The sequence below is a fragment of the Falco peregrinus genome, chromosome 5 (assembly GCF_023634155.1).
Source record: "Falco peregrinus isolate bFalPer1 chromosome 5, bFalPer1.pri, whole genome shotgun sequence".
Classification (NCBI taxonomy): domain Eukaryota; kingdom Metazoa; phylum Chordata; class Aves; order Falconiformes; family Falconidae; genus Falco; species Falco peregrinus.
The window spans coordinates 25,433,330-25,446,505 of NC_073725.1; the positions used below are offsets into that span (position 1 = coordinate 25,433,330).

General features: G+C 55.7%; 1 protein-coding gene across 1 annotated transcript; it reads right to left on the reverse strand.

The window, feature by feature from the left end:
* Positions 1-4,481: 4,481 nt before the first annotated feature.
* LOC129784438 (uncharacterized) lies at positions 4,482-12,967 on the reverse strand. Its single transcript, XM_055803724.1, has 5 exons — positions 12,743-12,967; positions 11,857-12,204; positions 5,420-5,546; positions 4,915-5,074; positions 4,482-4,496 (listed from the first exon to the last, which is right to left on the reverse strand). The coding sequence occupies exons 1-5, from the start codon at positions 12,792-12,794 to the stop codon at positions 4,482-4,484; spliced, it is 702 nt and encodes a 233-aa protein (XP_055659699.1). The 5' UTR covers positions 12,795-12,967.
* Positions 12,968-13,176: the final 209 nt, after the last annotated feature.

A 13,176-nucleotide genomic window follows, 5' to 3' on the forward strand; every position in this document is an offset into this window, starting at 1 on the left:
CAGCCTAAGCACAACCCACAGCACCATGTTGCCCTCTGCTTTACAGCCAGGCTTCATCCATCCCTCCAAGTACCCACCTGGAGAACCCCTGGCGGCCTGTGCTGCCCTGGGCTCCAGGACACCACCGCTGAGGCAAGCGTGCTGGCTGGCCGCTTTGAACCGCATGCAAAGAATGCCTGGAGAAGGGATCCTTTACCACCGGTTCACGGCGAGGGCCTCTGCCGCTGCACAAACCAGGTTTTCCTCTGTGCTTCAGAAGCCCAAGAACGTCGACTCTGAACAGCTGAGTGAGCTACTAGAGCCGTGCAGGCTTCCTCTCCACCACAGACCTTGTGCTCAGGAATTGGCTGCAGTGCTGGGGGAAGAGGATTCTCTTACCTGTAAATCTCATCCCTTCTGGGAGATGGAATTGTCTCTTGGCAGCCACCACAGCCTCATATCCTATTTCCTCCACGAAAACCCCGATGTCTTGACAGAAATGTACAAGTGGAAGGATGGAAATCCCTACACCCCTGTCCTCCACCGAGAGGGGATTATGGCTAATGAAGCACATACAAGCATAGCAAAAATGTGAAAAGGCCAACACCATTATAAGGGCGTTTCTGTTGCATGCCTGGCAAGTAAGGCCTTTTGCCAAAGCCCTGCCAGAGCGCTGCTACTGGCTCTTGGCACAACCTCTAGCTTGCTTGCCCAACGGAGACCATGGAAAGATAGAAAAGGGGCACAGGATCCACCCAAGTTTTAGACCTCAAACTAAGGGCATTGCTGCCAGCGGTTGTCCTTTCCAATGGAGATTTAAATCATGCTGCAGCTCTTCTGTGCAGAAGACGGGCACTGAGCTGTCTCAGGCTGCGCTTCTCATTTCAATGCTGTGGCCTGGTTCTATGCCTCATGTGTCTTCACCTACACGGGAGGCCCCGCGAAAAGGTCACTAGGCAGAGTAGCGGCTGTTCTCTGCGTGGTTCTTCCTCTTCTGCTCAACACCTTGGTTTACACCCTAAGAAAGGAGGATGTGAAAGCTGCTCTGAGCAGGGTCAAGAGCTGGCATTTCTTCACATGAGGGAAACAACCAGCAGGGTGCCATCACCCTCACCCCCACATCACCGTAGGTCAGGGAGTTGGTGATCCAGGTATCCTGAGGAGGCCCTGGCCTCTGCTGTGCCCTGCTACAAGCAGAGCCTGGCCTTCAGGCCCGTGTCGTTCTGCACAGATCCCTTGGCCAGGGGACAAACTCAGCCCGTCCATTGCAGCTGACGAGCTTTCAGGCAGCTTCGGCTTGGTGCCAGTGATTGCGCTGCCCTTGTGTCCTTGCCTCTATCTGAAGTGCAGCAGGAAGGTCTCATGTGAACATGGCTTCTGTTTCGCAGCAGAAATGCTGAATAGAGCTGTTTTATTTCATGACAATCGTCTTAGAGTTTGACTGACCAAGAAGGGGTGACCTTTTCATGGGCAGGACGAGCGTGGTGTGCTGTGCCCTGACTGGAGCCACCTATTTGACAGCACGTAGCTTAGGGCTCCCAGCGTCTGAAGGACATAGGATTATCTGTACTGCCATCTCTTTCTTCAGTGGCATTCTCTGGGATAAGAAATGGCCATTTACAGAGTCTGGGTGCCTTTCCACTGGGAATCAAACCAGCAGCTCCTGGTGCAAAACGTTTGGTGCAGCTGGCAGGTCCCCGTGGGAAATGCCTTTGCAGGGGAAGGACAGTGATTTAAAGAATCACTCTAGCAATATATGAGCAAGCGCAGGTTATCTTTATTTGGCAGCGGTGGGTGCATGGGGGATCGCTCCACCAAAGTCATGCACAGCAAGGGAACCTTTCAGCCCCTTCTTTATACAAGTCACTCATGTCTATTCATTAACTTTCCATGAACTCATTAACATATTTCACACCTGGACAATTAGCACAACATTCCCTCTGTCACCCATTCAAGGATTTAGTACATCTTCAAGTTAACAATATTAAGATATCTCATGCCTGGACAATTTAGCACCCTCCCTGTGTCACCCATTCAAGGATTTAGTACACCCTCAAGTTAACAATAAGGGTCTCCTCAGACAAACATGAGCACATGTTCTTTAAATAAATCGTATATGGCCCATTATTCAATAGTGAAGCAGAGACAGAGCAAATGCCCGACTGGGCCCGCGCACACAGCCATGGAAGGCTGTTACGGGACACGTGGCCTAGGTGGTTTTCCTGGTGAAGCGGGAAGTGAGGAGGGATTATCGGAATGTCCCAGCCCCCCTGAACAATTAACTTGTTTCAGGCAGCGTGGGCCCGCACAAGGAAAAGGCAAGGAGAACCTGTGCTGTGTTGGTTGTGGCATCCGTGCTGGAGGTGGACGTGGGGATGTTCGGAGCTGAAGCAGCAGCCCCAGGTGAGATGCAGGCGCGGTAGCTCAAACGCATCTGGGCAGCACATGGTGGTGTGGGAGCAGGGGGCACACGGGGTGGCATCCCTCCTCACCTGCAAACCAGCCCAGGGAAGGGGTGTCCCCTCTTCAGCCCTGGGGCAGGGACAGGGCTGGCCAGGGGCGGGAATGAACACAGCCCTTGAGTTCTGCTTGTGACACTGCGGAGCCAGCACAACACTCACCGTGTTACGGCTCTGCTGGATACTGGGGCAGAAGTAACCCTAATTCATGGCAATCTGCACCATCACCCCAAGACGAAAGCAATGACCGGTAACACAGTTGGGAAGGGGCTGTTGGGGGCAGAGGCAGAAGAGTTGTCTCCAAAAGTCTTTCTAACCTTGCAGCCAGGAGGAAACGAGCTACTTACAAGTTGGGGTGGGCTTCCAGAGTGCCCTGCTACATATCACAGGCCGCGATCCCTTAGCAGGAAAGGCTTTCCATATCCAGCGGGGGAAAATATTCCTCCCACATCCACCCAGCTCACAGCGGGGAGGACTTTGACCCCACATTATGCAGCCCCCTCCCTCCAGGACAGTAGCCTCAGAGCAGGACTGGCTGCCTTCAGGGCTTGCTGACAGGTCTCCACCAAGCCAAACACTCCTAGAGCCTGGGGTTATCCAGCAGGGGCATTTGCCTTTCAGTAACCCGGGCTGGCCTGTAAAGCAAGCGACTGGGTCCTGGTGTAGGACTGTAGGTCCCTGGCTTTTGGGCATGGTACAAAATGTTTTAACCAGAATGTATAAGCTAATGAACAATACGATATGGACATACGGTTTTGTTTAATAATCTGCACATCTTCTTGAAGAAAGAGAACATCCACATACTTTTGATTCAGGATGTGCCATGCAAAGAACTATCAAGGATAATTAGCTGAGGCAATTGCTGCTTGGGACAAGGTGACTCTGCAGAAGAATTACATCCAGGAAAGTTGTACCTCATCCTTGTTGCACAGGTAGCAAGAGATTTGTCCTTAAGCAAACTGCCTTCATTATAATACTATAACTCACAGCCCTTACACCAGATGCCTCGGCCCACAAAGACACCCTTCCTCAACGAGCATGTGTAGTTGACCAGTAAGATTGTGTAACCGTTAAGTAGATTACCCTCCACTCAGTGTTAGAGGGTTGGAAATTAACAAATTCATATTCATCTACTCTGACTGTGGAAACTACCAAGTTGTGTGAGTTCACTCACCACTGAAAGCTAGAGGAACTTTTTATTAAAAGCAGTATCTCGTAGACTTACATTACTCCCTCCTCTGGGAGGCAGTCCTTGACAAAGTTCTCCAAATGGGTCCTTCCCATGCACTGCCATTCTTCATAAAGTCCTTTCCACGGTCTGCAGTCCTTCAGGAATGGATTGTTCCAGTCTGGGTCCCCCCTGCTGTACAGGTCCTGCTAGAAAAATGTCTCCTCCGTAGGCTCCTCTCTGTGGGCCGCAGTTTCTCTGAGGAGCCTCCTCCAGCACAGGGTTCTCTATGCTCTGCAGCTTCCTTCAGGGCATCTCCACCTGTTGTGGCATGAGGTCCTCCGTGGGCTGCAGGGTGGGTATGTGCTGCATCATAGTCCTCCGTGGGTTGGCACAAGACAAGCTGTGTCACCAGTGTCTTCTCCATGGCTGCAGGGGAGTATCTGCTCTGGCACTTCAGGCACCGGCTCCCCCTCCTTCCTCAAAGACCTCGGTGCCTGCCAAGTTGTTTCTCTCACATTTTCTGACTCTTCTCTCGCAGGTGATGCACAGCACCTTTTACCCCTTCTTGCATATGTTATCAGAGAGGCGCTGCCAGCGCTGCTGATTAGCTCTGCTTTGGCCAGCAGCAGGACCGCCTTGGAGCCGGCTGTCATTGGCTCTGTCTATGGCTCTGACATGGGGGCAGCTTCTGGCAGCTTCTCGCAGAAGCCATCCCTGCAGCCCGTCCGCTACCACAGCCTTAGGTGAAACACGTGCACTGTCATTACCCTGGTGTGATTATGTGCAAAACCTGTTTTGTGTCTGCAGGATAAAGCCAGCCAGCTCAAGGTGCACAGAGGAGGCTGCTGGCAGCTCCCTCTTGCTACGGGCAATTACCGCACCCGCACCTGCAGGCAAAACAGCAGCAGAGCAAAGGCCAGCACATCAATTAAAACAGGGGAAAAATAACAAGAATGCGTGAGCATTCGCAGGGCAGCCAAACCATTTGCTCAGCTGCTCTGTAAATTAATGTTGCTCCTGCCTTTCTCTGCCTTTACAAGAGAGGGTATTTGCCTTCACGTGAGCCTAGAGACAGGCTCACTGCTACATCACTTCTGATGCCCCAGCCTCAGCGGCTGCGGCCCAAGGGGAGTCTGGCTTGTCCCAGACACACCCCTTCTGCGGCCACATGAGTGTGTCACTGTGGAACTGCTCCCTCTGCAAGGGCAGGGGCTGGTCCCAGACCCCTGAGGAGATCACCAAGGTCAGGCGGGAGCTGCTACCACTGAGGGATTTAATGTTTCTTTTCCTTTCTTTTCCTGGTACCATGGGAATTCTTTGGGTGGCTGCAGCAAAGGGGATGTTCTCCAGCTTTGCATTATCCTCCACACATAGGCTTGAGATGTGGACAGGCTCGATATCTGGAAGGGCCTTGAAAACGTCCACTCTGCGGTGCTTTCTTGAGCGCTTCTCATCATCAAAGAGCCTGGATCCAGACGCAGCTGCACAAGTCACACAGGCCTGTGCCTCACAGCAGTACAGGCTGGGGAGGCAGAGGCCCAGCCTCACCACAGCCCCCAGGTGCTGCTGCTGAGTAGGCTGAGCTCAGAGCTCCAGGCAAGCAGTGGCAGGGAGGGATGTGCCCCTCACAGCACCGCCCATGTTTCTATGCGCTGCTGCGTGCTGTGGGCACCACTGTGGGCTCAGTGCACAGAAATAGGCAGCGCTGTCCTGGAGCTCAGCATCCCGCACATGCAGAACCACCTGGGAGGTCTCCACAGACAGTGAAGACGAGAACCTCCCTGAATCCACCTGCGGTTTCCATTTGTACACTCCCTGCAGCAGCATCTGAGGGGACTGCGTCTGGCGCTGCTGGTACCAGAAGATGTAGGAACTGGCAGAACTGGTGGAGAAATTGCAGCGCAGAGCTGTGCTGTGTCCTCTCTGGATGGTCATTTCTGCAGGGAACTGGAGCACAGAGTCCTTTTGGGCATGACCTGTAAAGCCAGAAACTTCTTTCAGCCTTGCTTGCCTGTGCACCAGTCCATCTGTCACTTCCTGGGCTTGCTCACTGTCCCCGCTCTCCATCTCACTTTTCCCAGGCTCTGAGATGCTGAGCTGCTTGTCCCTGCACCCTTCTTTCTGCAGCTGCTTGCCACTCCTCACCGCCCAGATCATCCTGCTTTCCAGCAGTGCGCACATGTCTTTCCAGCCACTCTTTCTCTCCGTATCTGCCTCTGAGCTATGTTAACTGCTGCTGTCTCCTTCAGCAGCGGCAGCCATGAGCTGTCCTTCTCCCACCTCTGACTGTATCTTCTTGCTAGCGAAGCTCCTCCATATGACACACCACGTCCTCTGCCCTTGCCCTGTCCCTGTACAGCATTTCAGCTCTCCTTGACTCTAGTTAGCCTTTTCTGTTTGTCCCCCGAGGTTTAGAGACAGCCCTGCAGAGGCTGGTAACCTTTTCTCCAGCACACCTAGGAGAGAAGCTCCTAGATGCCACACAGCTCCGTTCCCCAGCGTCTTCCCTCTTTCAGGCTTGGACTGTATTAGCAGCACACTCAAGAATGCTCGGTACCTGCAAATGCAGGGTAAAGTCTTGTCCTTCCTCTTATGCTCGTTACTCCTGACATCTCCCACATTATTTGCCATACCCACCTGCAGCCCCGGCTCTCCCTACAGAAACACTCCCTGATCCCCCAGGCCGTCAGGACTGACACCTCCGTGCTTCCACCACCAGCTGCGCAAACTCTTGCCTCGTTCACCCCAGCCTGGAAGTGGCATCTCACCAAAGGCTGCCAGTCCCGCCAGGGCTGCCAGCACAATCAGGGCCATGTCACGCTCTCCCTTCACGGGGTGTGCAGGCACCTGCCAGCCGGAGGGACCTGATGCTTGCAACTTCACCTCTTCCTCTGCCTCTGCCCGATCAAAGAGGCCTCCAAACCACAGCCCAGAGGGCGGAGCAAAACTCTCTCCCTGCTGCTCCAGGCAGGCCTCGTTGCACCTGTCCCCCAGCCTCTACCACCAGAACGTTCTCCAGAGCCTCGTGGTGTAGGTACCGTCCATCAGAGGGAATGGCATCCCTGGTGATCTTCTCCTGGCATCGGACCCAGGTGTCGCACACTCTCCCTTCCCCTCTGGCCGTGGAGCAGGAACCTGAAGAGAAACATCTCTGTAAAGAGCATCTGCTGCAGAAACCAGCTGCACAGGGACAGGCACGCTCCCGCACTCTGGCAGGGGGAGGACACTGCCACACAGCTCTCCGTTGTACAGGCAGTCCCCCTGTGTCCCTTCACCTGCCCACATTAGCCACAGGCGCCAGGTGCTTGTCCCACCCTGGGCCCCAGAACCGCTATCCCCAGGCAAGCCAAAGGGCTGCTCGGTTTTACTGCCTCCTGCTCCTGGAGCAGGGCTCCTCTGCCACTTCTCACCCAGGGCCCTTGGCTCACACAGCTGGCAGGGACTGCAGAAAACAGCTGGCGAGCGCAGCAGCCCCCATTCACAACCCCGCTCCCACAAGGCCTTCAGGGTCCTGCTGCTCAGCCGAGGCCGTGGCAGAAGGACGGTGGGCTGCCCTCTGCTCTCCAATGTCTGCAAACCTGCCAGGGGCTCCTGGTAATGCACTGTAGCTGCCACCACAGTCCCCAGCTGAGGCAGGACGAAGGGCTGAACCTTTCCCCTCTGCCTCTCAAGCCTGTGCACATGAACTTTCACAGCTGCGTCAGCTCCTGCAGCCGCACCGGCCTCGCTGGGGACTGGCTGGGACCAGGAGCCAACTTTGACATCTAGATGAACACGCCAACCAAATGTTTTATATATATATGTATGTATTTAGTATCCAATCATTGGTAAAATATGCATGATCATTAGTGAAAGATGTAGCTTAGATAGAATATAATCATTTGCAAAGATGGAGTGCATCCTTCCTTGCTTAGAGGCAGGTGGTCAAGGCTGTGAAACCAGATATATGGCCTTCTATGGAAACCGGTGGTTAAAATCAAGTAGGTAAGGGAGGCTCCCTTGGTTCCTCCTGGTAGCCCTGGCCAGGCTTTGGTGGGATCTGTGAGGAGTGTGAAACCAGATGTCTCTGCATTTGAAATCAGGTGATCTTGTTTATTCAACACTATAAGAGCTGGACCCTCTGACAGTGACTTTGGAGACCTCACCTATGAGTGGATGCCCTGTGTAGGACCTCCCAAATGCCGGGACAGGCTCTCCAAATCCTCACTGTAACCAGGGCTCCCAGCATCTGTGGACCCGGATGACGGTAAAGTATTAAGGCAATTGGTGATGTATCTTTCTTAACCGCTGTAGCCTGTCATAGGCAGCAGTGATTAGGTGCATTGCCTTGTTTTATTCTTGCTGTATCCTTTCACTTACTACTTGTTTCACTTCCTATTCTATTTTTTAAAATGTAAGTAAAGATAAACTCACTTCTTTAACTAGGGGTCTCTTTTCGTTGTACTGACCCGGTCTATGGCAAAACACCTCTCTGCAGGAGGCCTTCCCACAGCAGCAGGAGCAGGCTGGAAGTGGACTGTGAAGCCGGGGCAGCCAGTTTGTAATTGTGTGCCTGAGCCAACGTTACAAAGGTACCAGCAAGAAACCACTTCTCCTTGTGAATTCAAAGCAATGGCTTGCCCCCAGGCTGTCTCAGTTGTGACTTTCTGTTCTAACAGGGCCTGGCTATGTTAGTGGGGTGGAAGAGATCCCCAGCCCCTGCCTGCTGAGCAGCAGCAATGCCCGGCTCATGTGGCAGGAGGACCTCTGCTGCCTGCCTCCCTGTGCAGACCCAAGAGGAGTCGCTCCTCGCCAGGGACCACGACTGAAGGGCAATGTTTTATCAGGGCATTTCACTTGCATGTCTGAAATCCTTTTTCCCTAGCTGTGCTACAAGGAACCATCACCTGCAGCAGCACAGCTGCACTTCCTAACCCAACCACAGTAAACCTTGTAACAAGCTGGAGTTCCTTCTTAATGAGGATAGCACCTGCAATGGTCCTTGTAGAAGAGGGAGGGATGGCATTTCTCCATACAGACGAGCAAGCCATTTGGCCACAGCACCGCCAAAGCGCTGCTCCTGGCCCTTGGCATGCCCCCTGGTTTGCCTGCCCGACCGAGGAGATCTTGGACATGGAGGAAACGGGTACAGAATCCATGCAGGTTTTACAGTCCAAACTAAGGGCGCTGCTGCCAGAGGTTCTGGGGTTTTTTGATGGTGATTTAAACCACCTACTGATGGAGCTGCCATGGTTCTTTACAGCTCTCTTACTCCCCTGCTGATTGCCTTGATTTATACCCTGAGAACTCAGGATGTCCCAGCTGCTACTATCTGCTGATTTGCAGTCAACTTCTGTCCAGCTTGCGGTGGTTCACAGTAGCAATGATGTCAGACCTGTTTCCAATGGAAGAAAATGCTCTAAAAGCATGACCAACCGCAATGGAGTAATCCTTCTGTGGACACGATCTGCACAGTGTCCTGTGCCCTGGCTGTGGCCTGCTGATGTAAGGGGGAGTTTGTGAGCATTGTGGACTGTCTGAGAAGGGCATATATGACTGTTAATTGAAAACACTTGATTCACAGAGGTGAGGAGTGGAATGTATTTGGTTTATGGGGCAAGGTTATGGTAGCAGGGGGGCTGCCGGGGTGGCTTCTGTGAGAAGGTGCCAGTCAGTGCCGCCCCATGTTGTTCAGAGCCAGTTTCAGGTGGCTACAAGACGGACCTGCCACTGACCAAAGCTGGGCCAGTCAGTGACGGTGGTGGCGCCTCCACAATAATACATTTAAGAAGGTTGAAAAAGTGGTGCACAAGAGCATGTGGGAGAGAGGAATGAGAATATGGGAGAGAAACAACTCTGCAGGCACTGAAGTCAGCAAAGAAGGAGGAGGGGATGAGGTGCTCCAGGTTCATGTGTGGCTCATGACACAGGTTGTCCCTGATGAGCTGGTGATGCAGCTTGTCCCCCTGCAGCCCATGGAGGTTAAGGGTGGGGCAGACATCCACCTGCAGCCCATGGAGGAGCCCATGCCACAGCAGGTGGATGTGCCCTGAAGGAAGCTGTGACCCCATGGAGATCCCATCATGGAGCAGGCTTCTGGCAAGATCTGTGGCCCCACGGGGGATCCACGCTGTAGCAGTTTGTGAAGAACTGCAGCCCACGGAAAGGACTCGTGTTGGAGAAGGACAGTCTCCCACGGGAGGGACCCCACACCGCAGCAGGGAAAGAGCATGAGGAGGAAGAGGCGGCAGAGGGAATGAGTTATGAACTGACTGCAGCACCCATTGCACATCCTCCTGTGTTCCTCTGGGGGAGGAAGTAGGGACGTCAGGACGGAAGGTGAGCCCAGGCATAAGGAAGTGTTGCAGGGAAGGTGTTTTAAAATTTATTCTCATTTCTCATTCTCCTACTCTGATTTGATTGGCAAGAAATTAATTTCTCCAAGCTGAGCCTGTTTGCCTGTGACACCAACTGCTGGGTCAAAATTTCCCTGTCCTTGCCACAAACCATGAGCCTTCTTATTTTTCCATCCTGGTGAGTAGTGGGAGTGATAGAGCAGAGTGGGGGAGACGTTGCAGCCAGGCAAGGTCAACCCAACCCCAACACGCCATGCTCATGCTGGCCCAGTACAGCAGTAGAGATAGTTAACTGTCACAGCAGTATCCAAACTAGCCGGCTGCAACAAGGCTTTTACCATCACATACCCCCTTAACTTCAATAAGTAGCTCCCGCATCTTGCCCCGGCAGAGCTGCCAATCCCTCACAAGGTTTCACAAGGTCATCTACTGTCCATGCTGTTTCCTCATCCTCTTCAGGCCAGTACACCCTGCTGCGTTCCTCTGCTGCATCTGGATTCTCTCTTCACCCAGGGCTCCTCTTGCAGCCAGCCTCTACCTTATCCAGCCCCCCCTTCTACTTCACACATCTCCCTGGCACTCTCCTTGTTTTTTTATACATCCAGAACACACGTGCACTCTTTCTCCTCCCTCTGCTTCTTCCAGGTCTCTCTTCATCCAGTGGTCCCCTTCCATACCCCTTAGAGCTATTTAACTACTTAGCAGGAACCAGCCACAGCTGCACATTATCCACATCAGCCAACCCACCGACCCTGAAGGCAGCCCACAGCTGTGTATTATCAATGTTAATTAACAGGACTTCATTGCTCTATAATTCCTCTACAGCTAACAAACTTCCCTTTGCAGAAGGGACATTGCAGCAGCAGAGCCACCTGGGAGGAGGTGACCAAAAAGCCCACTGCCCACACTCCCGGCGCTGGCAGGGAGCAGAGCTTCTTTGTCATGACAGTGCTTTTTGCCAAGCACTTTGCGTATGGTGACACCATGACTGAAGGCCATGGCTGAGAGGATCGGGAACTCAGGCATAGCCAGGAAGAAGCAGGAAAATAACAGCAGGAGACACAAAGGATTGTTCTGTTGGCAAGGAATCTTGGGGACAGCATCTGGGGGACGATGGTGGTGACACAGCAGATCTCCAGGAAGGAAAGCCTGACAGGAAGAAATGCACAAGGATCTGCAGGGAATTGCCTGATTTGAATGCCCAGGGAGCTTGTTAGTGTTAATAACAACTCCAAGCTGAGATCTTTGTGTGCGTCCTTGGGATGGGGAAAATTACCGGGTGGAAGCTGCTGCTGTGTTTGCCCAAGGCAGCCAGGCAAAGGTGAGACACCCACTAAGCTGAGCATCGTGCTGGAGCATTTGCGTTCGCTTTATTCTTGACATCGTGAACTCCCTGTGCCATGGCAGCACTTGGAGGACCTAGAGGTGTCACTTGGCCTTCCTAAAAGTCATGAAGAGCTCAGCATCCTTGGCAAGAGGAGAAGCAGCCTGAGGTGGCCTGGATGGGAATCGGTCCCCTCTGGGAAGGCGTTGCGGGACAATGCCGGCAGGCCTTTTCAGACAGGCCAGGGGACGCCACGGTACCCGCAAGGCTCTGACCCCGTGCTGGGCAAGCACGAGCGCGTGGTGGGAAACACGCTGCGCCCCGCTGCCTTGCACAGACCCTCTCAGGCTCCCCGTGCAGCGCGGCCCAAGCGCGGCTGTTTGCTGCCTCGGAGCACCGATGCGCAGCAGCCCTCGAGGAGGAGAGGTGCTGAGCCCGGGCAGCGACTGCAAGGGGCACCCGCTGATCCCGGTGCCGGTGCCGGTGCCGCAGGCGGTGGCGGGAAGCGCCCGCGGCCGGGCGGGCCGAGGCGGCAGCGCCCCCTGGCGGGCCCGGCCGGGGCTGTCCCCCCGCCCCCGACACACACGCCCGGCGCCGGCCGCCGAGGTTCGTGCCCGGCCGCAGCCCCGGCTCCGAGCCCCGTGTCTCCCACGGCGCAGTAATACACCGCCGCGTCCCTGCGCCGGGGCCGGGCGAGCCACAGGGCGCTGGACCGGCGGTCTGCCGCCACCGACATCCGCCCCGGAGGGTCCTGCACCTCTCTGGACCCTTTGTGACCGCTCGTGATGAATGCGGGACCTCGGCCCGGGAGCTGGCGGTACCACACTATCGATTCTTCTGTCCGTATGCTGGGGTGTGAGCAGCTGATGGCGATGCCGGTGTCCTCGGTGGTCTCTGCCGACGGCTCCTGCTGCACCTGGGCTCTGCCCACAGCCACTGCCGAGGAGAAAAAGAAGGGGGAATCCTCAAAACCTGCTTTGTGCCCTGCCCCGCCTGCCGTTCGCCATGGCAAATCCCAGCCAGGAACGTTCGGGCATGGGGGGGGGGAGAAGAGTTTCCAGAGGATGTCTACAGGTGCATTAACGGAGGTGTCCGTTAACGGCTGGCAGACATACGAACGCGAGAGTGACAGGTGGAGTCACTGGAGAAAACCAGGGACAAAGGGAAGGAGCCCGAGGGGAAGCAGCAGCGGGGAAGCAGCAGCGGGGAAGGAGCCCGAGGGGAAGCAGCAGCGGGGAAGGAGCGGCTGCAGGCGCTCCGCGGCAGAAGGCGGAGGGAAGGAGGCAGCGGGCAGGGCTGGACAGCGAGAGCACGGCGAGTTTCCGCAGGGAAGGCGGGATGGCAGCAGAGGGAGGGAGGGACGCGAGCCCGGCGCGGCGGCAGGGCTCCGTGCAGAAGCCCGAGGGGACGGCAGCCCCGCGGGGGCCCCCGCAGGCCGAGCCCCGGCCCGCCCCCCGCCGCCAGCCCCGCGCACCCAGCAGCAGCGCGGCCAGCCCCGCCAGCCCTGCGCCCCGGCCCCGCCGCATGCCGCCGCTCCGCCGCCCGCGCCTCGCTGCCCCGCGCCAGCCCCGGCTCTGGGCGGCGGCCGCGGCGCCTCCTCTCCGCCGCCTCCTCTGCTCCGCGCCGCCGCCAGCTCCGCCCCGGGGCTGAGCCCGGCGCCGGCGCCGCTCGGGGGCTCGCCGCAGCCTGGGGCAGCAGCGGGGCCTCGGCCCGGGAGATGGAGCAGCTTCCAGAGCTGCCTCCCCGCTCCGGGGCTGGAAGCGGCAGCCCCCGCTGCCCTGCGGGTGCCGGGGAGCAGCCTCAGAGCCTGCCTTCTGCTGCCTCTGCAGCCCACTTGGGTCATAGAGAAGGTGTGCGAGAAGATGCCGCTCCAGCTGTTGCCCAGCAGTGCTGAGAAAAGGGGAGCAA